The 26,298-nt window shown below is 36.7% G+C and overlaps 1 protein-coding gene across 3 annotated transcripts in view; it reads left to right on the top strand.

Annotated features, from left to right (window-relative positions):
* Positions 1-26,298, top strand: part of IL1RAPL1 (interleukin 1 receptor accessory protein like 1) — a 696,566-nt gene that overhangs the window by 352,745 nt on the left and 317,523 nt on the right. For all 3 annotated transcript variants that reach the window (XM_042035783.1, XM_042035787.1, XM_042035797.1), the window contains exon 3: positions 20,234-20,513. In XM_042035783.1, the coding sequence (XP_041891717.1) occupies positions 20,234-20,513 (280 nt within the window). The remainder of the gene's footprint in view (positions 1-20,233; positions 20,514-26,298) is intronic.

Here is a 26,298-nt window from a genome sequence, read left to right as displayed (position 1 = left end):
ATCATAATGACAAAATGGGCAATGAAAATTGTATGTAATAGTTCTCTTGCAGTGATCTCAAATCTGCCAGGCAGCATATACTTGTTTTAATCAAACTAGAGAAAGCCTAAAGGAAATAACTGACTTCAGTCTGATGTGATCATATGGAGAATTGATAACGATATTGACAAGGTTTTCTTTAAGCATTTACTAAAATTAATAAATTTGCATTTTTCTTTGACAGTGCTAGACCCATCTGGGGCAACTTGTAGCATCAGTAGCTGAAGCAATTATTTTCAGTGCTGCTGTTTTGTAATTCTGCCTTTGAAGTACTCTGGTTCCAAGATTTTTAATGTATCTTCAAAAAAAAAAAAAAAACCAACATTTTTTTGTTAGTATAATTTGATGCTACAAGTAGGCTTCTTAGTACTACTGGTAATATTCCACATGTTCAAAGGGGAGTGTTCCTTGTGCTACAATGATCAAGATACACGCTGATGAGTCAAATTGTTTTTTCTCTCCATTTCAGATAAGCGTAAGAGATGACCATAGGGTGGCTGTAGGGCTTTCCCAAATTGCTAGTCACAACTAAGAGATAATAAATTAAGTACACTTGCACAAAGAAGTTCAAATATAAACTGACCACAGATAAATGTAAGGTATAAATTAAGTATGTGCTGTGAAATACAAGATAGTTTCTAAAAACTCAAAGATGGATACTATGAAGCAATTTCCATCAGGAGTTTCAGAAAAAAACAAAAAGTGCTTTTGACGTAAGAATTAGTGTAAGAATCTCTATTTCCTCCTTTGTAGTTGATAGACAACAAGAAATATTAACTCAGAAGAACTGGCCCTGTTCTGCCATTAAAATAATTGGATTACTTTATAATGGAAGAGAAAAAGTGTGCGTTTTTAAATTATTTCAAAGTCTGTACCTAGTAGGTGCACTGTACAATAGTATTTAGGAGTAGGTTTTTTGTGATAAAACTTGATGAATTTCATTTTTGTTTATGCATAATTCATTTTATTTAATATTTGAGTATATATCACATATTTTCATGTGAAATGTTATTTTCATTAACCTCCAGTATCTCTACATATTCATTTTAGTGAAATGGATCTTATGATTTTTCTAATAAATGATAGAATAATGCATTTATATGCAGATTAAATTAAAAGCTAAGCTGCTGTTGGCAACTCAAGAAATAGATCAAAATACTAACTTATGAAATCTTCAGTTCCTTATTTACTTTTGGATGATTTTTCATTACCTTATGTTTACTATGTAACTTTTTTGATACTAACATTTTAAAATTTAATTTCAATGCCTTTTATCTGCAGTGGTTAATTCTTTTTACTTATTAATGTAATAGCATTATGTAGCCACCTTTTCAATAGGGCTAGATTCACAAAGAGGTTAATAATTCTACATCATTGAATGCCGTGATGGGAGCTGGTATTCAAATGGGTCTTTAAAACATGCTTTCCACAATAGATCTGCAGGATATTTCACACTGGAAACAAAAAATCTGTCACATAACACAGTGAGTTAGTTCTGAAAACTTTTTTCTATTTCCTTGTCAAGAGGTTTATTTGTATCATAATAGGAACAAATTTATATTACACTGAAAGTTTTCCACAGCAGACTATTTATTAACTCCATAGTGCTATGTTGGATATATGTGGCAAAATTAAAAATAAACAAAAATAAACCCAAAAGCCCCCCAAAACAAAGAAACAAACAAAAAAACAGGTAAAATAATACCTTAAAATAGAAAGCATCAGACTCAAAGATGAAGTGAAGAATTTATAAATTAATTCATTTTCTAGTCAGGCTGAAAATTTCCGGTATGTCTGGAAATCGAAGAACAGCAAAAAAATATTATATTTCTAAAACCTTTTTGCCAAAACGAAACCCTTGCTCTCTCACGAGTGTTTAAGGGAATTACTAATTTGATCATTTCTGACAGTTTTAGTATACTTGGCTGCAGTGGAGTAAGTTCTGCTCTTTTTTAGACAAATACATTTTTTAATACCTCTGTCAGTTAGCTGGGCTGTAGTTCATCTGTTGTGCTGGCCCCCTCCAGCAACAGCAGAACAGGAAAAGATTTAAGATAACTGAGAAGAGATATATACCTGACATCTGTGTAATGGACTAGACACAAAATATGAATGCCCTCTTTCCCACTAATCAGAAACCACACTCCAATACAGATGGAAAAGTGATGACAGGCAAGGAAAAAGATAGAGACCAATTGGTCTCTTGTTCATGAAGAACTTTCTTCTGGGGGACTCAAGTTGGAGAAGTTTGTGGAGGACTGTCTCCTGTGGGAGGGACCCCACGCTGGAGCAGGAGAAGGACTCCTGTCTCCGAGGAGTAAGCAGCAGAAGATGTGATCAACGTGTGATGAACTGACCATAACACCCATTGCCCATCTCCCTGTGCCACTGGAGAGACACAGGTGGAGAATCAGGAATAAAGTTAAGCTCAAGAAGGACCAAGGGATGGGAAGAAGGCATTTTTAAGACTTGTTTTGCATCTCATTATCCTACTCTGATTTTGATTGGCAATAAATGAAACTGATTTTCCCAAGCTGAGTTTGTTTTGCCTGTGGCAGTATTTGGTGAGGGATCTCTCACTGTCATTATCTCAGCTCACTAGCCTTTTGCTGTATTTTCTTTCCCCTGCCCAGCTGAGGAGGGAGTGATAGAGCAGCTTTGGTGGACACCTTGCATCTGGCTGGGGTCAACCCACCACAGCAGTCCACATGCAGGTAGTTAAGTGATTCCTGACTAAGCATCAAGTCAGGGGGCTTCTTTATAGAAGAGGAGATTTCCAATGGAAGGAAAACAGGAATTTTTACTAGATAAGGAAAATCCAGAGGTTGGTAATACAATTTTGTGAAGGAGTGTTCACTTTAAAATCTGGATTTGTTATAAATAGCAATGTTTGACCATTTTGTCATAAACAAAAGAGAAAAAAAACCAAGCCTATTAAATTTTTTATTTCAAGTACTGATATTATACATGAAGTTTAATGTTGTTCTGCAGTAATATGAATATAAATTACAATTATTTGGCAGGGAAAAGTGAATATATTTTTGACTTTAATGTTGTCCCCTTGTTTTCTTTTCCATTTTTCATTCCAAAAATAATTTTTATTAAGACTGACCTAATTTTGAACCTGATTTCAGTGAATTGAACAGATAACTTTGCTGGATTCTGTAGTTATCTCTTCTTCAAAAAACTGGATAATAGGTAGGGATAGAGATAGGGTGAGATGCTGAATAGTAGAAAAGAGAAAAGAAGGTTTAGGTTTCTAATTCACTTTTTATGAGAGAGTTATAATGCATAAATGGAATAAAATGTGTTTTGAAATGTGACCTGTCTAAGATGTGGTTATATACAAAGCTATATAATGTACATTTGAACTGTGTGATTGTCATGATTTTGAGAAGGAATATAGCCAGCGTTTAGAAGATGAAAGAAAAATCCGGAAGGGATCGGTTTAATGTGTTGGGTTTTTTTTCTCTCAGAGATAACATTTTTGAGAAAAAGAAAATCAGTTCTGCTATGAAGATACTGTGTTAACTCTGGAAAAGGGATTCAGTCAATGAAGTGTGAAATGGAAGAATTTGAATCACTTTCAGCAAAAAATCTCAATGTGTCCTTAACTATGGAGTTACCAATAATATTTTTATAATAATGAAAATGTCATATCATCTAGAGTTCATATATAATCATCTAAAGTGTCCCGAGTTAAATAGGAGACCTGGATTTTAGTTTCGATCATTCAATTCCTACAAGTAAAAATAGCCTTTCTTTCTTTCTTCTGTCACCATTTAAAAAATCAGTTCTGAGGAAAGAGAAAACAAAACTCCTGAGGATGAAGTCTGTGAGAATCTTGGGATTAATACTTACGTACTTTATCCCATTTATTTTCTCTACTAAATGTGTGAAATAATACAACGTATGCCATACAGTGAGGTTCAATCACATCAAATTTCATACAAATTATACAGTGGATGTGTTCATATTTTGATTTTATTTCCTTACCTGCCCCTCTGGGTTCGTGGCACATTAAAGAACAGATTTGCAATTGCCATTTTAGGAGGCATCTAATCTTACCTTAGATTTTCTTTATTCTGTTTTGCTGCTAGTAGGTCTGTGTATTATAATGTGACTTTTTCTAAACAAAAATAATCCTCTAGAAAAATGTTGGCCTCAATTTCAAAGGTTAGCTGAAAGAGAAAAAGATTTGTGTCAAAATCTTACATATCAGGGTCATTTGTATTAATCAGTCTTTTCTGTAAAGCTGTAATCTTTTTTATTCATGTTGGTGAAAGACTTTGTTTGCTGTGGTTAAGCCACAAAGGAATTAAACTTTTCCTCAGGTATGTTTGTTGTCATTAAAGATCAAGCCTTAGAGGAATGTGGTAATTAAGCTGCTGATGACCAGTGTAAGAACTAAGTTTACTTACACACTGCAACATAGCAGTGCAGAAAACAGTTCTCAGCTGGAGACAATTTTACTCTCAAAGACAATTTTCCCTTGACATTAAGAAGACTGTGTTGAGGACAAGCTTGATAAATACTATTTCTTACTCTGTTGGCAAACCAAAGTGTAAAATGAGACTCAATGAGAGGCAGGAATGCCTTTTCCTACTGTTTGGCTAATGTGCTGAGAAATACCATGTGAACAGCCATCTTGAGCTGCTGGACTGGCACTAATTTATTGCTGTAAAATGGGACAATGGATGGCAGTACTCATGAAACCCTGGGGAAGGTGTGTGAACAAATGAATGAGGGGTTGCTGTAACTGCTCTGACGGCTTTCAGAGGCTGAGCTCATCTTCAAAGGGGAAGTAGAAGTTATGTGTTAAGTGGAGATGCCTGCACTGACAATTGTGAGCTTTGCAGCTCTCCAGGCTGGAAGCTGTGCAGTCTCATCAGCACAGAGCTACTCCCAACCTGAAGTACAAAACTTAACAGCTTGTGCATTACTGTGCTAATTTTGGGCTGTTTCATGCCCAGTCAGTGCAGGCCCAGTCGAGCCAACCTTATCCTGCCTTATAAAAATATGTAAGTTGTCTTTTTCTTACTCAGAATAGTAATGGAATAGGTACAAGGAAAAAAAAAAAAACAAAACAAAACAAAGCAAACCAAAACCGAAAAAATCCAAACCAAAAAAAAACCCAAAACAACCAAACAAAAAAAGAAAACATGTGCATATGTATATTTGCATAAGTTTTGGTTTTTTCTCCTGGCTTCTTAGAGAGTCCTGGTAGACTTTTGCTCTCCTACTGTAACCGTATTTCAGGCAGTTAACTTGGTCTAAACACCGACTGAAGACACTAGAATGACCCTAGCATTTTTATCCAAAGGCATAAAAGCTGTAGGAAGTCCAAGCAAAATAAATAACTTGATTAACACAAGGGAATTTGTATTTAGGCTAAATTTCCTCCCCACTGTTTCAATTGCTTAGAAATTCAGAACTCAGTCTTGCAAATTTAGGCTCTTCTATATCTTCTTCTATCTGTCTACCAGAATTTGCAGTTCTCTCCAGAAAGAGAGAGACCTTAAGTTTAACACATCATAAAACAGTCAAACATGTTAATGCGTGAACTTTGTGTTGGAACATTTTCTAAACTGGTACATATTATATATCCCAGAAAAGATGGGGAGATAATATGAGCTGTTGCAGGAAAGCACTTGTTTGCTATTGTATTCACATGAGAAAACTTGGATGCTGAGGAGAAACAAAACAAAACAAGACTAGGAGCAATATAAACACTTCTGTTAATGAAAAGCATATGGAACTTTATTAAATATGTTGTTTTTTCATATGTCTTGTCTGCTCTTCAGGATTATCCAGTCTTGGTTCTTTCTCATATTTTTGATATACTTTTTCCACTTCATTATCCTTAATTTTATTTATTTTAGTTTGGAAGAGAAAAAGATGGAAGCACTTTCTTTTTTTCCTAATAGAAAAAGTCCCTAGTCTTTTTTCTCCTCTCCATCTGGATATAAACCCACAAATTCATGTTTGGCTGTACAGATGATGGGATCTATAGCTATTTGGCTTATTCAGTCACATCTCCTTTCTTCTGAAATAAATATGATCCTGTATTTGTACATTCCACCTGTTGCCTTCCCATGGTATTAGCAGAGGGCTATGACAGTAGTGACCCTCAAAATGTGCAGCTCCAGATTGCACTCAGATATCATTCTCATTGGTATTTGTTATACCGTGCAGCAAAATTAGTCATTAATAATTAAATTGTATATTTGAGTGTGCCTATATGTGCAGAGGAGGACAGTGAAGATACATAGAAGGTGAATTAGTTCTTAAATAGAAAAATCCCTGAAGAAGTTTTAAATAATCACAGATCAAAATCTATTTCAGCTCTCTGACCTTATCTTGAAAAATATACTAGCGTTTTCTTTACCTCAGTGCATTTGAGGTAGCAAAAAGACAGTACAGAGATCAAACAGAGTGAAGCATCACTCAATAAAAGCTAGTCTCAGAGGAATATTTGGGTTATAAGGTGCTCTTACAACCATTTCTAATTTCATTGAATTCCTTTATACAAGCATTCATTCCTTCAGAGGCTGGAAAGGCTCACTGTGAATTTGCAGGCCAGGTTCCTTAAGGAAGGGGTGTGTGCAGAGAGGGATCGTGAGCACGAGTGGGGTGTGCAGGCAGGGCACCCCTGTGAGTGTGCAAAGAGGCACGGCCCCGCTGAGTATGAGTGTGCACAGCTCACTGTTGTGAGCACCAGTGCACTGCTGCAGTGTGGTGTGAAGGGCACAGTGGTAGCAGAGGAGTGTGCAAGGCCCCATTGTGATTGTCTGGTTCGGCTCTGCAGCGTGTGAGCATGCAGGGCACCACTGTGAATGTGTTCCAGGCACTGTTGTGAGCATTGGATGTAATGAAAGGGCTGCAATGTCCAGGCCTCTGGGTAAGGACTGAGGAAAAAACAAATGAAGTGGCTATCATCATGGGGGGCTGGCTCTTGGCCACCCAGCCAAGACAGTGGCACCAAAAATTCATTTTTTGAGGAACCTAGGGATGCCTCCAAATCAACTGCCCTTGTCCTCATGGGGGAATTCAGCTTGTGGGTGTTAATTAGGAACACCATGCAGCTAGTAGAAACAGGCCCAGGAGATTCCTAAAACACCTGGATGACTGTTTCTTGGTCCAGGACTCAGGGAGCTGACTTGGAGAGGTGCCCTGCATGATTTGTTGCTTGTTCCCAGAGAGGCTCTTGTGGATAAGGTGGTGATTGGTGACCATCCTGGTCACAGCAACTGTGCAATGATTACGTTTCAAATACCAGGTGTCTTGTCTGCACTTGTCTTGCTCCCAAGATGGACCAGGCATAGGTGAGCGCAGTTGGAAAATCAGCATGTTTTAGTAATGTGTCCATGGTGAAGCTGTTATCCAAAAGTGGGTTCTTTCATGCTGTGTAAGAAGCCATTCCCCCGCGGAGTGGAGGGATTTATTTTCTGTCTGCACAGAAAGGTGTGCTGGATGACAAATCTACAAAGCCAGCATCACAACTATCAATACTTGGCGTTATTTACATATATTAGCAAACCAAGGCATTAATGTTCATTGACTAAAAATTATATGATTCTCTAGTTAATTAGTGTTCTATCTTCTATTGTTTAAAAGATTCCCTTATTTTTTATGCAAATTAGTCTGCATGCTCAGTCTTTCTCTTCCTTTGAGTCAGTAGGTTTCTTGGATTGATGAACCAGGAGCCAGTGGTCATGATCTCTCCCTGCCAGAAGTACCTGTTGGACTTCATTTCAGCATGGTTGCTGAGCTGGGTTTATGAATTTCTTTCTGGCATTTTCTCCCCATTGGGACAACCCCTGGTGTCTCTCATCTTCCCACTGGGACAGTTCCTGGTATCTCTCATCTTCCCATTGACTCAGCTTTTGGGTACTCTCATTCCGCTTTGGGACAGCTCTTGCTAGGGCAAATTTGAGCCATCTAACCTGATCATGAGTCACAATGGACATGTAGGAAAAAGCAGTTCCACAATGAAATAAATATTCTTGTGTCTGTTCATTTAACCAGAATGAAAAATTTGTTTTATAATACATCAAAAATTTGTCTTTCAGTTGAAGATGACAACCTTTTCTCATTGAAAATGTTTTCAGAATTTCATTCAAAAAATATTTCCAGGGTATCCTTAGGGTGCAAAAATGTATTTCGGTACAATAATGTATTTTGTTTGCTTTATCTACTAAGTTTTAATTTTGAATGTATTCTAGAATATAGCATAAAGAAAGAAAAGGAAATATTCTGATGTTTTGATTTTGTCTTTGAAATTCAATGCAGCTAAGCACATCAGTGTGCTTACCTGATCCACCGAGGTACCTGAGGAGCCTTTTTATCTGAGTCTTGTGGGATTTGGATTCCTAACTCAATTAAATCCTTTATATTTCTTTAGATTTGCTTCAAACAAAGCATTCATACTAAGCTTTAAAGTAAACTTTGGTGAAAGGTGTAAAGTTTTCTTCTAAAACTCAAATAGTAGTGGTTTTAATTTCCTTTGCCTAATGAGATTAAAGTACTGAACTACTGTATTACTCTGGTGACCTCTTTCTCTTTGGTAAGCTGTCTCAAGTGTGGCAAATGTGGCATATGGGAACAGAGGAAATGTCAAAGAGGGGAGCAAAGATTTACAAAATTTAATAACTTTCATAAGCTTTAGCTTCTTGACTTAATATGGACCAAAAAAAAAAAAAGGAAGGAAAATGCCAGATGCTGTAATAATATGGGTTCTTCTAAAACAGAAAAAAAGTGTACAAACAGATTTATAATGACTTTTTGTAATCCTGGAGTGCAGATTTACCATAGTTAATATTGTCTCTTTAAAGTTCAGTTAATATTGTTGTTTCTTTCTAAGTCTTTCATGAAGTTCAAGACAGACCAATGCAGGAGCAAATGCTGCACTTCCTAAGTTCCTTTTGGTTAATACGTATTTCCTAATCATTATGGTAGCTGGTGCTGTTCTGTGTGCTGGTAGTAAGCTTCAGAGTAAAGTCAAGAATTTATTTTTCCTTTCAGTCATTCACACAGAAAATGTTAAAGGGCTCTTGTGACTAAAAAGAAATGCAAAAGAGAAGGAAAATGTGTCTTTCCCAAAAGCTGGATGCTTGTCCACATATACAAAAAGCAGTGTACCAGCATCTATTATCAGTGTATATTTTTTGAAACTAAGATGTGTAATAACAGAATAGACAGTTACAAGGACAATAACATTTTAAAGTAAACGTGTCACCTGCTGAAGACACAGCTGCATGAAGGGTGCAGTTTGTGAGGATTTTTCCCCATCTTTAGTCATTATTTGCCCTGTCTGATGGCAGCAAAATGCAGGTCCTGATCTGACACTGTCTCCCAGTGCAATGATGTTCATATCCAGGCCACACCAGGGGGCCCTGACAGCCGTAACCAGGCCACGGAGCATCTGCCCTTCCAGACCTCTCTGCCCTGTGCCTCCTTCCTTCCTCCCAGACTCAGCCTTTCCCTCCACCTCTGCTTCACTGACCTACCCCAAAACATCTATGGGAAGAGGACATTATTCTCTCTCCAAGTGTTTAAATGTTTCTGGAGCATCTCAAAACTGCTGATGATTACTAAAGCCTTGCTTAACAGATTCCTAATGGCACCATACATTTGTATTAACATACTGATATAAATATTGACATCATATCCCTGTTCAAGAGCACTGCTGTTACTAGGTCAATTCTTTCTGCATGCAAATGCACTCACAGTAAATCAAACTGAAGCAGTGATATATGCTGAAGATTATTAAAAAAATTCTTGCCTGCTTTGGGAAAAATGAATTACTTTGTCATATTGAGTAAAGAAAAATAAAAACTTCCTAGAACTGCTTTGTGCTCTCTAATGCTGTACTGCATTCTAACTTATATTTAGTTGCAGGTATAGACACAAATAGCTGTCTGACATAGATATGGCTTTAAATAAATCCATATCTGCAGTTTCAGTCTAGCAGGGCTACCAGCAAGCAAGAAACAGCCATCAAAATCACTAGGAGTTGTATGCAGTTAACATATTCTTTCACAAAAAATATTGATATTTTAAATCTAAGATCCCAGTTTCCATACATTACTTTCTCCCAGTATTTTAGGAGTGAAAGTAATGTAGAACAGAATAATAAACAGAAATATGTAATTTTTAAAAATATGTATATTCTTGGTAACATCATGGCCTATTTATACTTTTTATGGTTAGAACTTTTTTAATCTTTGAAATTTTAAAGTAAAAATGATACTTGGATTCAAAGTCTTTTTGAAATAAAGTGTTTCTTTGGGTTTCAACTCTTTCTGAAGCTCTCACTTCAATTCTTTGCATTTCTGTACAGTGCTAGTCACATAGTCATGATAATGCAGTTTAAGAAATTTCCACCAGATAAGTCACAGCAACAAGGTAATTGTGCTCTCCTATGCACATGTTGTAATTTGATTAATTTTAATCCTCTTGTGTTATGAACTAATCTGCTGAATTTTCTTATATTTACTCCAAGAGGATAGTTCTCAGATATTTAGTTATTGCAGTTCAGCTGATATTCAGCAACTTTGTGATATTAAGCAACTGAGTTCTTTGTAGGAAAAAGTTTAGAGGTATACAGTGCAGCTGTTACTCGAGTGCTACTGAAATTCCAACATGAAAAACTCCTTGGTCTTCCTCATAATCTCCAAAACAAAGCTGCTGGTGAACAGAATGTATTTTCAGAAATAGTTTCAATAAAGAGAGATTATGGAAGAGATTAAATAATTTGCCATCTGCTATGCAACATGATACACCAGTATGGCCCAGAGATTCTCTTTTCTGGGAAATCTCCTTTCTAAAGGAAAAAAGTACCCTTACATGTGCTCGTTCAATTTTTAGAAATTAGCGTAATCTCTCCCCGTGGTAGTTCTCTTCAGGCTTAGTTACAATTTTGTTTCAGTTACTTTGTTTAGTCATTCCAGAGGGAGGTTTAAGACCGGCATGTACCAGACTTGACCTCCTCACATACTTATGTTGAGATTCTAAACGTATATATGTAATATATATGAAAGATTATGTAAAAAGTTACACATTATATAGAAATTGTGTGATAGTGACACTGGGTGGAAGTTGTCTTTCAAAATAAATCACAATATGTTTGGGGAGCAAGGAGGAAAGAAACTTGCACTCTTAAGGTTCAAAAAGAACCACAGATATACTGGTATAGCCAAAAAAAGAATACAAAGGATTTGGTGCTAATAACACCAAAGTTGTGGGTTTGATCCCAATATGGGCCATTTACTTAAGAGCTGGTCTTGATGATCCTTGTGGGTCCCTTCCAGCTCAGACTATTCTGTCATTCTGTGAAAGAGGAGGTAGAACTGCCCTCAAATAAAGTTGTATAGTAAATATAATGAAGAAGAACCAGCTCATTTCAGATGGGCACAGAAATTAATGCAGTTTAATATCAGGCTTTGGAAATTAATCTAGTAAGCAAACTATTGTGTTTTGTGGCTGTTGATTAAATTATGCTGCCATCCCTATGCTGTAAGTGTAAATGTACGTACAGTCCCTGAGCTGAAAATGAATAATTGAAAGAAAGTAGCAGACAGAAGCACACAGAAGATTAGGGACCTGTGTACCAGGTCTGGCCGAGATGGAGTTATGTTTATTCACAGCAGCCTTTATGGTGCTCTGTTTTGGATTTGTACTAAAAATGTATTGGTAACACACCAATGTTTTGACTACTGCTGAGCAGTGCTTGCACCACATCAAGACTTCTCTTTTTCCCATTCTACTCCTTAGGGGTGGGGGAAAGAGATTGAGAGGGGACTCTGCTGGGAAAACTGGCCAAAGGGATATTCCACACCAAATAACATCATGATCAGAAATAAAAGTTGGGAGGTTTTGGCGATTGAAGTAGCCATTGTTCAGAGACCAGCTGGGCATTGGTCTGCTTGTGGGTTGTGGGAGATAATGAGGGTGTGCTTATACATCACTCATGGGTTTTTTTCTCTTCAGTTATTAAACTACTTTTATCTTGACCAATGAATTTTCTCGCTTTTGCTTTTCCTATTCTTTCCCCTGTTCTGTTGCATATGTGGCTTAGTGATTGAGAAGCTGTGGGATGCTTGGCTGCTGGCCTGGGGTCAATCCAGCAGAAGCTTATCAGTCAGTCCAGCCAGGATACCTTTAAAGTGTGTGTTTATGAAGCTTCCTAATTTATATGACATGGTGAAACAGAATAGGAGAATTTGGAAGAAGCAAAAGGGACTGAATAAGCAACAGGGGAAAACTCCTGATTTAGAGTAGTAATGCCTTTTCTTGGTCTTAAAATCAAGAGTCAAACATGGTTAGAAGGGAAAAAGGGATTTTACCTTGGTATTTATTTTGAGGATCCTTAGGTGCACTACGTCTACGTCAAATGCACCTCAATGCCCACTGCAATGCACACCCCCAAAAGATCTGGTATAACATTGTATGTTTTACTAATTAGCATATCTATCAAAGATTCCCCAATGAGAGGCTCAAGTGAGCCCCCCTCCCCAAGGAACCTTCCCCTGGATGGTTCTATCTTGGTTTACAGAATATGTTCTGGAGAGGACCTTGGGGTCTGGGGCACACTGATCTCTAACTACAAAGCTTCTAAAATGTTTAGTCTCCTAGCTGAACAAACAAGTCCAAGAATGTAGGCAAAAAGCACTAAGAATACAGAAGTTGTAAAAGGTATCACAGGGGTATAAAAGAAAAGGCAAAAAATCATCATGGCATCAGTAGGAACTTAGGAAGTGCAGCATTTGCTCCTGCATTTGTCTGTCTTGAACAGTATATTTATTCTATTTTTTTTTTCTTAAAATAGCTTTCTTGGTTTAATTTTTTCTAGAACATAACTGTGGTAATTAAAGGATTATTAATAATTCAGAAAAAAAATCTATTTAATTTGTCTTGGATAAGATAAAAGAGAGAATGACATAAAAAACTTCCTACCAGATTGACATAAGGGTATTTTCATGCTTATTATGCCTCTAAGTAGCCAAATGCATAGGCATATATACTCTGTTTCATGTTAATGCAGTATTCTGAAGCCAAGAAACACAGCATTTTTAATTAATTTATGGCAAGACATACATTTCTTTTTTCATTTTTCCTCTTCTTATGGGCCAGTGCATTTGCCAAGATTCCTCAATGACCAAATCTACCACTTTTAAACCTTAACTGGATTTGGGAGAAGTGCAAATTTTAGGAACTAACTTCTTTAATAGATGACAATATCCAAAATAATTTTTCTGTTTCCCTGAAATGACATTCAACATCTCTTTCCATTACTGGCACCCTCTCATGACAGCCACTACGCAGTTTTAGACTGAGAACAAAATATATGTTTTTAGCCTCAAATGTAATTTTTACATGAGTTTTCAAGAGAATGAAAAATGCCTTTTCAAAATGAAAATGCTATATGTAACAGAAGTGCAGCATAGCAATATGCAAAGCTGTAACAGAAGTCAGTGCATAAGGAAATTTAATTGTGTATAAATACCTGATGTGATCATTTGATAATATTCGTACTAATAATTATTCATTTTTTTTTCATTTTTCCAATTTTATACTGGTAGTACTTTGAAAAAACAAAATCTAAGCAGTTTAAGAATAGAACTGACCATGTTTTCTGTCATTCCCATAATGTGTTGTGTTTTTAAGCTCTGCTTCTTTATTCCTGTCAGAGCTTATTTTTTAATCAAATAAAAGCATATGCAAAACAAAAATAGACAATCTTTGCATGTCTTCATAATGAGAACCCACACTGGAATACCATGTGTTATGTTGCATAGAGTTAATTGGCTCAGGCACTGTAATGAGTGTGCTATAAAGTATAAAAACTTCAGTTTCATTTTTTTATTGTAATGCTAGCTAGTCTAAGCAAAAAGCAGAAAGTAACAAGCAGGGTAAAGAGGGGTAATCCAGAACAGACTGTGATTTCGACGGTAAAATATTGTTGAGAAACTTGTTTTAAAGGTCACTTTGAGTCTTATGCATTGCTCAATGAACTTTTGAAATGCTGTTTCATGAGCAGCCAGTTAAGGAAAGCCTGTTTTCTTGACCTGTTATGCCTCCTATTCTCCACCCTACCCAAAAATCTTACTGCACGTATGCAATATCCTTTGTTTGCTTTCTCTACCCATCGTATTTACTCTCCGTACATACTGCCATCTTATTTCTGCATCCCCTAGGGCCCTTCTTGACAATTTTCCAGCTTTAGGAACAAGAGCTGGTGCTTTCTCCTTTACATACCCACTTTTCAGAATTTTTTTGTGACTTATGATATCACTTTGTCAGGTTTGCAAATGCCTTATTAAAAATCCCTGAAGTAGCTGAAAAATAGAAGACACGGTGACATTGCATAATCCTCTTTATATAAAATTAAATTAAGAACAGAATTACAAACATGGATAAGCAGGAAAAAATAAATCTGCTAATTTTTATTTTATTAAGTACTATTAAGTGAAATAAATTTAGAATAACTTGCTATTTCTGTTGCAAATGTTTTAGAACTGTTTTCAACTGTCAGACCTAATTTGTTTAGATGTCTGGAAATCAGATTTTAACCAATGTATTGAAAACTTGAAGACCTTTTCTAACCTTGAAACCTGTATTTTGAACTGAAGCTTTTGAATGAGACTAGGCTGTAGGAGCAGACCCAGGAGTTATTAGCTTTATATTTTGTCCTTTTCAGCACTGAATTTTACCTTGAAAATGATACATATGGTACCAAAAAATTAAGGGGAAGACCTTCTTAGTAATGTTAAATATTCTATGTTGGGTCCTATCCAGCAGGTGCAGCCTGCAAGATGCTTGTTCATTGAGAAGAATGATCTCATTATTAGGACAGTGATGCAGTGTGGTTTGTTTCATACCCTGAAATCACTCAAGGAAATAACAGAGTGAATGATATTTATCCTGGGCCCTCTATTGTGCTATTATGTGTAGCAATAACTAGCAGCATATTAAAATAGAGATCAGGGACTACAACCATTCTTTTGAAGGCAGTTCTGAAATTTCAAAGCTGTTGAATTATTCAAGTATTTTCCATTTTATAAAATACAAGATGATTGACTGCTTGATGGTGCGATGATATAAATAAAAACATCAAAAAGTATTGTTATTTTTTTCCCCATAGTTGTTTTGAACCCCCATAATTGTAGGTGTTGATTTTGTGTCAGTAGCAGCCATAATTAAGAAAGGAAACATTAGATAATTTCTGTGGTCAGTGCCCTACTTATGCACAAAAAAAAGAAAAAAAAATCCAGTCAAAGTAGAAATGGACACAGTTACAATATGAAACTGAATATAAGTAATCTTTTTGATATTAAAAATCTGAATGAACATTAAGCTTTTGTTTTCTGTCCCTATTTACAAAGACTAACACACATTTAACGTGTAAAGATGTAACATTTTTAAGGTAGCAATGTCAATATAAAAATGAAAAGAATTCTCTGAATAAACGTTTGGGTCTTTTTAAATGTTTCTTAGTTTTTGATGCATTCAAGTTTTTCTAGACTGAAAAATGCACGTGTACTCTACACACCACATGCAGAGTGTACATAGAAAGTGTTTGCTACGGTGCATGTGTGCTATCATCATCTGAGTGTTCACAGTAGTATAATTTTTAAGGATATGAAAGTCTGTTTTTCTTTTCATTATGTGGTTTTAAGCTTCTGTTTATATTCCTCAGTTACGATGGAATTGGGAGCATTTTATGCTGAGATCAACAGTTATCCCCTGAAATATCAGTTATCAGAAAATATCACAGGAGGATGTCTGTGTCTTATAATGGGAATGATGAACTTCTATTACATCTGAAAAAATTGAATTAGCACCTTCACATAGATTAGCACATTGGCTAAGCAGTAGTGTGGGGATTTTCCTAGAAGATTTTTAAGGTATTAAGCCTTCCAGCTGTCATAAGGTTAATACAGTTCTAAGTGACTTGAATGTCAGTGGTGGCAATTTAACTGATACAATATTTTTCTAAGCAGGAAGAGAAACACTCTCATGTTCACTTCATTCAAAGACCACTTTTAGAAGAGGACATATGTTTTCTTAAGATTATCACTGAGTGTAACTGTAATAAAACACAGAATTACAGAACAGTTTAGGTTGGAAGAGACCTCTGAAGGTCATATGGTCCAAACCCCTGCTGCTCAGGCAGGGCCACCTAGAAATGTTTTTTCAGCACTATGTGTCTCTGGCTTCTAAATATCTCCAAGGATGGAGAATCCACAACCTCTCTAGGACACCTGTGGGAATTTTCAGTAACCCTTACAGCAAAAAAAAATTGTTTCCTGGTGTTCAGAAAGAGCCTGCCATGTTTCAGTATGTGCCCACTGCCTCTCGTCCTGTTACTGGGAACCAGTGGAAAGAGCCTGGCTCTTTGCACCTTCCCTTCAGATATTTGTATTCATTTCCAAGATCCCTCCTGAGCCTTCTCCAGGCTGAACAGTCTCAGCTCTCAGCCTGTGCTCTTTGCACAGGTGCTCCAGTCCCTTAATCAGCTGTGTGGACCTTTGCTGGACACTGCAGTCTGCACATACTTCTTATATTCAGGAGCCCAGAGCTGGACACAGCACTCCAGGTGTGGGCTCACTAGTGCTGAATAGAAAGGGCAACCAACTCCCTCAACCTACAGGCAATACTTTGACCAATGCAGACCAGCTGTTTCATGTCCATCCCCTTGGTTTCCTGTTGAACTTCATTATGTTCCTGTCAGCTCATTTTTCCAGCCTCTTGAGGACCCACAAGATAGCACATCTGATGTATCAGTCACTCCTTTCAGTTTTGTGTCATCATCGAGCTTGCTGAAGGTACACTCTGCTCCATCATCCAGACATTACTGAAGATGTTAAACAGGACTGGACCCAGTATTGACCCTTGACAAGCACCACTAGATAAAAGATATAATATAAATGCGGAGCATGAAAATATTCATAATAGTTTGAGTAGTGTCGTGTGTTTAAGCCCAGCCAAAAATTAAGCAACATGCAGCCACTTGCTCAATCCCTCCCTCTTGCCCCCCCTCACCCCAGTGGAATGGGAAGGAGAATCAAAGTAAAACTTGTATGTTGAGATAAGAACAGTTTAATAATTTAAAATAAAGTACAGTAATGATGGTAAATTACAATAATGATAATAAAGAGTCCTTGATTTAGGATAAAAACAATTTAACAAAAACCAAAACATCAGTGTATTATCAACACCATTCTCATTCTGAATCCAAAATACAGCACTGTAACAGCTTCTGAGAAGAAATTAACTCTAACCCAGCTGAAACCCGGACAAGTAGATATTCTCTTAAGATATCTGGTGGAACATTTTGATGTGATTTGTGCCAAAAAATGAACAAACAGTTTAGTGGATAGCTGGATCATGTGATCCTTAGCAGGCTTTTCTAGAATCATGGAATAGGCTGAGTTAGAAGGCAGCCATCAAATCAAGTCCAACTCCTGGCCCTGCACAGGACACCCCAAGAGTCACATCATGTGCCTGAGAGCACTGTCCAAACACTTTGTGAACTCTGCCAGGCTGGTGCTGTGACCACTGCCCTGGTGAGCCTGTTCCAGTGCCCAACCACCGGCTAAAAAATAGTATCCTGAGATCCAGCCTAAATCTCTGCTGACACAGATCCATGCCATTTCCTCAAGTCCTGTCACTGGTCACGAGAGTGAAGAAATCAGGACCTGCCCTTCTGCTTCCCTTCATGAGGACGTTGAACACCTCAGTGGGGTCTCGACTTGGGATCCTCTTCCCAGGCTAAGCAAGACAAGTGACCTCATACAGCTTCCCATCCAGTCCCGTCACCATCCTCATGGCCCTCCTTTGGACATGCTCTAACAGCTTAATTGCTTTTTTATATTGTGGTGCCAAAAACTGCCTCCAGGACTCAAGGTGAGGCTGCCCTGGTGCAGAGCAGAGCAGGACAATCCCCTCCCTCGCCCAGCTAGTGATGCTGTGCCTGATGCCCCTCATGACATGGTTGGCCCCCTTGGCTGCCAGGGCACTGATGACTCATGTTTAACTTTCCATCCATCAGGACCACCAGGTCCCTCATGAAAAAAATAATACTGAAACAAAGTCAGTGGTATCTACCCTGCATAGTTAATCCTTCATCCAGTCAAAGGGCTTGAAACAGAGTTTGTGTTATTCAGCAATATATTCTCACAGATTCTGCAAGTGAAAGGAATTGGGAACGATTAGAACTGAATATCCTGAGAGAGAAGACATAACTAACAGACTAATAATGTAAATCGAAGTGTACTAGCTAAATTAAGCAGTGAAAAGCAAGATTACAATTTGATGATAAAATATGATGAAGAAGATATTACCTGGTAACTTATATAATGAAATTAACACTGCTTAGATGTGGCTGTTAATTCATTTTTTGCATTGGGACTTAGAAGCAGAGAGTAATAAACTCAGATGAGAGAGAGAAAATGCTCTTTCAGAAAGGTAAAAATGAAATGATAAAAGATGTAATTGAATTCTGAAATAAATGAAAGTTAGTTTCTTTAGTCCTAAGGGGAAACTAATAGTGTAGCTTTGTTTCCATTCACTTCAATTTATGCAAGAGTAAAACTAAGTCTTATTAGGGCCTTGTAATGGTTACTAATTTTTAGGAACTGTTGAGTAGGAAAATTGGAACAGGGACATATTATTTTCCCTTCCTGGTTGTAAAAGTAAATGCAGGAGGAGACAGTCCAAAGATATATGAAATATTTGTTTGTGTGAATCCTGTTCACAATGCAAATTCACTCTAAAGTTTTTATTATTTTTTTTTGCTCCATCTTTCTATGTTGGATCAACTTAGGTTATTGCATACACAGGGATGTGTGAAGATGTCTGAGTCTTTCTTATTTTGCTATGTATAATAAGTACTGTGGCATTATCCAAATATAGGAAAATCTCAAAAAATCACTATCTAGTATGTTTTTCTCCCAAGTAACAGATCAAATATTGTCTAGGTTTAAAATGCTAATACTGCTTTATCTTGCACAGCAGTTTGAATTCTCTGTTAAAGTCAGTATTCAACCAATTCTCGGATGAAACTTGAGCTTTGCAAAAGTTGATTTTCTAAGCTAGTTATCTATCTGAGCTCTTTTAAAGTTAATAAAGTATCAAATTCAAAGACAAAATATTTATTTGAGACAGATACTAATTTTAAGATGAAATTATTTGTCCTTTGGATGTATTGATTGCTTTCTACTGACTGGATTGGGGCCTAGTTAACTAGCTGAGACTGGACACTGAGTTTTTAAGTGCATGAACCTAGTGGTGAATTTTTATGGTTGAAATTCCTTAAGAAAAAAATTATAAGCTTTTTTTAAGGAAGGCATTGTAGAAAACTGCTCTTTTCCTTCTGTTTTGGTATTCTTAATTAAAAAAACAGGGGAAAATGGTTTGAGGTTGGTGTTTTTTTGGCCTTGGGGTTTAGTTTTGTTACTGGGGTTCAGAATGTCAAATAAATCTAGCATTGCTTTCTGATGAACAGTTATTGTGGGACAGTATTGGTAGGGACTGATGCTATTCAACAGGAAAAAAATGAAAACATTATTAACCATAATTTGTAATGTAGTTCTGGAAGGTCAGGAGTTCCAACTAAGATCTGTTAAAAATGTCCTTGAATAACCCATTAAAATTACTGATAGCAATTTTCCTGGAAGTATCTTTTTTCACATCTGGTCTTATTGTAAAGACAGTGTCTTCTCCTTCAAATCTATCCCATACTTTCATACTTTGTGGTTCAGACTACAGCTCCTTGTCCTAATATCTTCTGAGACTTTCATTTACCTGGTAACCTTGAAGATACTTGATTGATTCAAATTAGATAGTGACACCCTGTGAACCACATGCCCTCTGTGTTGCACTAATTTCACTTCAGTATTTTATAACTGGTCATGCTGGAGTTCCACAAAAGACAAAAGAGCAATTGCTCAGTTAGCTCAGAAATTATCAACATTTAGCAATGTGTGTCCTAATAGCTCTGTCCACTATAGACAAGTACATGACATAAACATAATGAAAATGCAGTTAAATTTTCAGGGATAAAAAGCACACTGCTAGTCCCTCAATGGACTTTTTTCAAAGGCAATACTTTCCCACAATAAAGACTGCTGTGTGAGTAGTGCTTTCCAAAGCCTTTGACAATCTCTTGTCATTTTCTCTTCTCTTGTAGCTGATGGATGCACTGACTGGTCTGTGGATTACAAGAAATATCAAGTTCTAGTGGGAGAACCTGTTCGTATAAAATGTGCACTCTTTTATGGATATATTAGAGCTAATTACTCCCTAGCCCAAAGTGCTGGACTTAGTTTGATGTGGTACAAAAGCTCTGGACCCGGAGATTTTGAGGAACCTATAGCTTTTGATGGAACCAGAATGAGCAAAGAAGAAGACTCCATTTGGTTCCGACCAACAGTGGTACAAGACAGCGGGCTCTATGCATGTGTTATAAGGTACTATATTTAATTATACTGCATTTTAATTGACCAAATATGAAACAAGGCTTCTTTCTGCATCTTTAATACTGATTACACTGATTTTTTCAGCCCTTTACAGTGTTTCTCTCTATCTGGATCTGGATATAAAAGTGGTCTTCCTACTAATATGCAATAGAAAGAGTCAAAAACAAAGTGTAAAGCAAATGAGTGGCTAGAAAAGAAATTCATGATGCAGTTAGTCCAGTGATGCAAGGAAAATGAGGAAATTGTTTTATCAGCAACTGGAAAGGTTTACTATCTGCCATACTTTTTTTTTTTTTTTTTTTTTTTGGTTTGTTTCAGTTTTTGTCTTGGGTAGAGGGAGGAGGATTGCTCTCTGGCTTGTGTGCGCTGAAGGAGATTTTTAATAAATAATGTGTTTATAAAAGCATTATTCTATGAGCTGCTTATATAATGTGTGAGACATTTCATATCATATTGTTTGTCCAATAGCATATTCAACATGGTTTTTCTGATGATGACAGTTCTCTTTAAAAGGAAATCACAATAACCTAGAAGTTAAGCTCCTGAAGGAGAATGTTTAGTTATATTTAGATTAATATTTTCTGATAAATGTGTAAGAGTAGCCATGAAAATGGAAACAGATTTGTCAATTATTCCATAATGACATTTAAAATACCATAATTAATCTCCTTGGTTTATATAAAGAAAACCTTAATTATCTGATGTTGTGCTTTCCAGCAAGTATAGATAAATGCTGAATTTAGCTACTGAGACATACTTTAATATATGTTTATCATCTCAACCTGTATTCATGCTTTTTTTTTGCATGGATTTTTATTTAATCCAAAGGTAGGTAAGAGCATGTTCTAATCTGCTTTAAACTACTGTGGTGGTTTGCTACCAGTCAGAAATTAGACCTACAAATAAACCACCCCACTTCCCACCACCCCCTTTGGCAAGAGAGGGACAAAGGCAGAGACTATGGGTTGAGATAACAATTTACCAAAAGCAAAGAGCTGTGGAATAAGAAATGCACAGTAATAGCAGCAATACTAATAACAAATAAAAAGGTGCTTTACACGCAAAAGGTGCTCATCACCTCGACCTAGTTCTGCATGGCCACCAGGACAAAGCCAAGATGGTGACACTCCCCGTAGTTGGAGCCATGTGGCTTTCCCCACCCAGAGATAAGATGGCAGCCATTCCTGTGCTCACCACCATGTGCCTTTTCGCAAAGAAAAGTTGGCAGGAGCTTCCCAATTCCCAAGTCCAAGACAATGGAAAAAAATGATGGACAAACCCCTGAAAGCTAAATCGTTCATGTTGCACTGCGCTGCCACTCTGTTGCACTGGGCTCAGCTCCCCTAGGGTTGGTTTTGCCACTGTTTTGTTCCCCACAGCTGCTTCTCACACCAGTGCCGCCACTTTTGACCACTCCGCTCCACTTGGGCTCAGGCTACATTTGCTTCTGGTCAGAACCGTTTCCCAGAGCCACACCTGAGGAATGGGAAGGGGATGGGCGATGATGGTAGAGGATGGGGTCTGCAGGCCAATCCCAGCCACCACCCCTGCAATGAAGAGAGGGATGTCACATCACAGGGTTGCTTCTTACTTATGGTATATGGACAGTGAATATAGCTGGATAAGGTGCACTAAGAGTTAATGTATATATTCAAGGCCAGCTCCCATAAATTATGTATTTATTACACACACTTGGTACAATAGTAAGTAATAAGTAGTTTCTGTCAAAAATTCTGCTTTTAAAGTTTCAAGAATAGCTGAAATATTGTTCCTGTCAAGAGAACACTTCCTTCATGTATTCTTTTCCTTCCCTGCCTGAAAACAGCAATTACAGTGTCTCCAGTAGCTGCCCAACATAATATCAGCACAGGTCAGTGAAACTGGAGTTCAGTAGCAAGGTCCTTGTGAAGATCTATATAATTTCGAATCATAGAATCATAGAATAATTTGGGTTGGAAAAGATCTCCAAGATCGTGAAGTCCAATATTTTAACAAGGACCACCACACAACTAAATTATGGCATTAAGTCCCACATCCAGTTGTTTCTTGAACGCTTCCAGGGATGGTGACTCCACCACTTCTCTGGGCTCTCCATTCCAATGCTTAACTACCTTTCAGTGAAGAAATTCTTCCTCATGTCCAACCTGAACTTCCCCTGACACAGCTTGAGGCCATTTCCTCTTGTCCTGTCACTGGCTGCCTGAGAGAAAAGGCTGACCCCCACCTGGCTATAGCCTCCTTTTGGGTAGTTTTAGAGAGCAATAAGATCTCTCTTGAGCCTCCTCTTCTTTAGACCAAACAGTCCCAGATCACTCTGCCACTCATGTGACTCACTCTCTAGACCCTACACCAGCTCTGTTGCCCTTCTCTGGAAACCCTCCAGCACCTCAAAGTCTTTCTTGCAGTGAGGGGCCCAAAACTGGACACAGGATTTGAGATGTTGCCTCACCTGTGCTGAGTGCAGGGGAACAATCATGCCCTGGTCTTGTTGGCCACACTATTGATGATACGGGCCAGAATGCCATTGCCCTTCTTAGTCACCTGGGCTGTTGACCACAACCTCAAGATCCTTTCCTCCTGGGCCGCTTTTGAGCCGCTCTTTCCCCATCTTATAGCACTGCATGGGGCTGTTGTGACCAAAGTGCAGGACCTGTCACTTTGCCTTATCTCATACAGTTGTCCTCAGCCCATTGATCCAGCCTGTCCCAATCTCTCTGCAGATCCTTTGTACTATCCAGCTGATCAGCATTCCTGCCCAACTCACTGTCATCTGCAAAATTACTGAGGGTGCTCTCAATGCACTCTTCTAAATCATTAATAAAAATACAAATAGAACTGGCCCCAGTAGCGAACCTTAAGGAACCTAACTAGTGATGGCCAACAACTGGATGTAGCACCATTCACCATGACTCTCGGGACCCAGCCATCCAGACATGATTTATATTTATGAACATGATTAATGTTTATGAACATTAATTGCTTTGTTAAGCTGTAATATTTAGTGGAGAAAAGTGCACACAAACAACTAAGTCTTGTTCAGAAACATAAGAGTGTCTATAAAGAATCCATAGGATACAGACAAGTAGAGATAACAACAGAAGTTTAAATAAAATATTACAAATTATATTATAGATGAAAAACCTTCTCCATCTTTAACATACTTAAATTCGTTAGGTACTTATTAGCCATAAAAATACTGCCTATAATTAATTCAGAGATATTCAGCTTTGAAGATTCAAATTCAGATAACAGCAAGGTTCAAACAGGGAATAACAGCATCTATGGAGATCGTTCAAATCTATTTTCATCCCCAGCTGGTAAAGAACCTGAGCGTCTGCTTCAGTATCTTTAACTGTTTCTATTAGTAACACACAGTACAGCATTTTAGACAAATATTTTGAAGTGTACAGAATTTTCTGATTTTACAAAGGAAGGAAAGAAGGAAGGAAGGAAGGAAATCACATTATTGTCTACTCTTGCATTTAGGTTTATCACCCTTGCTATCGCCTTGCATGTCTGAAGGTAAAAGCTTCAAATGTAGAAGTATTTCTAACTAATTTTTAAGGTCAGCTTTAATTTTTGGTCTTTAGCTGTATTTAAAATATCTCTATTCAAATTCACAGCAGTTTTATATTCTGTTTTTATATTTACATGAAGATATGCATGTGCATCCACACATACAGATATTATGTTGTTGAATCACATAACTTCCCTGCCATATAGTTCAGTTTATTTGACAGAAATAAAATATAATGTCATAGAGATATTTTAAATAAAAGAATATTAATAGTCTCCAAAAACTGTCAGTTAAAACTGCTTCCAAATTATCTTTGAAAAGGGTAACAATCACAATATAGAATACTTTTATTTTTCCCCCCACCATGATTTGAAATGCACGCTTGTTGAGTTTATGAAAAACTAGTTATTTATCTTCATCATGTGAAAATTAATTTTAGGTTTAGATAGCATAAATTTATTTTTTTTAGATAGGATGTGTTCATCTTCAAATATGAAGTATTGGTTTTCTGTAATTTTAAAGATCTAATTCTGTAAATCATGTCAATTACAGCTTAACCAATGTAACTATTCAACTGTTAATTTCTGTACAGTTAGCTAAAATAATTGCAGTTATATGAATGATGTGTTGTTATCAAAACATAGTTATTTTTTGAAATAAACCTGAAATAATAAATGGGAAGTTTAAAATAACACGTGCAATTAAGTTTTGGTAAAAACTCCCTTAGTCAGTTTTTCTTTTTCTTTTTCTTTTTCTTTTCTTTTTCTTTTTCTTTTTCTTTTTCTTTTTCTTTTTCTTTTTCTTTTTCTTTTTCTTTTTCTCTTTTTCTTTTTTTCTTTTTTCTTTTTTTCTTTTTTCTTTTTTTCTTTTTTCTTTTTTCTTTTTTCTTTTTTCTTTTTTCTTTTTTCTTTTTTCTTTTTTTTCTTTCTTTTCTTTCTTTTTCTTTCTTTCTTTCTTTCTTTCTTTCTTTCTTTCCTTTCTTTCTTTCTTTCTTTCTTTCTTTTCTTTCTTTCCTTTCTTTCTTTCTTTCTTTCTTTCTTTCTTTCTTTCTTTCTTCCTTTCTTCCTTTCTTCCTTTCTTCCTTTCTTCCTTTCTTCCTTTCTTTCTTTCTTTCTTTCTTTCTTCCTCTCTTCCTCTCTTCCTCTCTTCCTCTCTTCCTCTTTCTCTTTCTCTGTCATGGAGGCTAAACATCCATAGTAGGAACTTGTTCAATTACCAATTAAATTTAAGAAGAATATGTATTTTTACATATTTCATGTATGCACGATTGTTTAATTAATTATCAGAAACATTGAACACAGAATGTATGAGGAAATCTTTGCTTTACTGAAGGAAATGGTGAGCAAAGAAAAGAAATAGAATCAATTTTTCGTTAACCTGGTGGAAGAATCATTTCTTCATTATCTTGAATAATGTAAAACATGTTTACAAATAGGAATTGCTATTTCTGGGTACCAACCATTTTTGAAATCTGTCTTACTCTAGGAGGGGCTTTTATCGTGGTCATACATGCTTATAAATATTTTTATTTCTTTATAGAGTTTTTACCAGTGATTATCTTAAGAAAAGAGTAACCATTCATATAATAACTACATATCAAATCTCTATGAAAATCAAAACCAAAATAAAACAAAAAACCTAACCAAAAAAACCCAAAAACAAAAAAAAAGGGAGAAAGTATCTGAAAATGAAGTCTTAAAACAGTTTGTCTTAAAAGTTCAAAAATGTGGTGTTTTCTAGATCTGCATGAGATCCTTGGTTATGTTTATGCGTATTACTGACAAAGGAATCTGAAAATGGATAAGAGAATTAAGCTTTCTCAAAGGAATACCAAATGAGCTAGTGATACTACAAAAGAAGTCTCAGAAGAGCCTGTTATTCTATCAAATCCTTTAAGGCAGTAACACCACTCATTCTCCCAGGTAACAAGTGACAGGACAAGAGGAAACAGCTGCATGGCGGTGACTGTGGACGTGCTACATTAACAGTTGGACTCGAGGATCTTGAAGGTCTTTTCCAACCTTAGCAATTCTATGGTTCTAAGACAGCAACTCTGACAGCCTCTTGAGATGGTGTGCAAGCTCAGGAGAACCTTTTTCAACATATGAGATGAATTTCCTTGGTCCTTGCCTTTCTGTTCATTTGGTTTATAGAGAGTGCAGGGGGCTATTTACTCTGCCTTTGTTATTTTTACACTCCATTTGTAAGCTTGTGTTGGGGTTTTAGTTTAGTCTTAGTTTTTTTCCTGTTAAAGGAATT

This window comes from Corvus kubaryi, unplaced genomic scaffold (genome assembly GCF_017639235.1).
Source record: "Corvus kubaryi isolate FWS band 111438036 unplaced genomic scaffold, C.kubaryi_AGA036_p1.0 133, whole genome shotgun sequence".
Lineage (NCBI taxonomy): Eukaryota > Metazoa > Chordata > Aves > Passeriformes > Corvidae > Corvus > Corvus kubaryi.
Note: the sequence above shows the minus strand (reverse complement) of the source record. Positions and strands in the feature narration are given on the sequence as shown.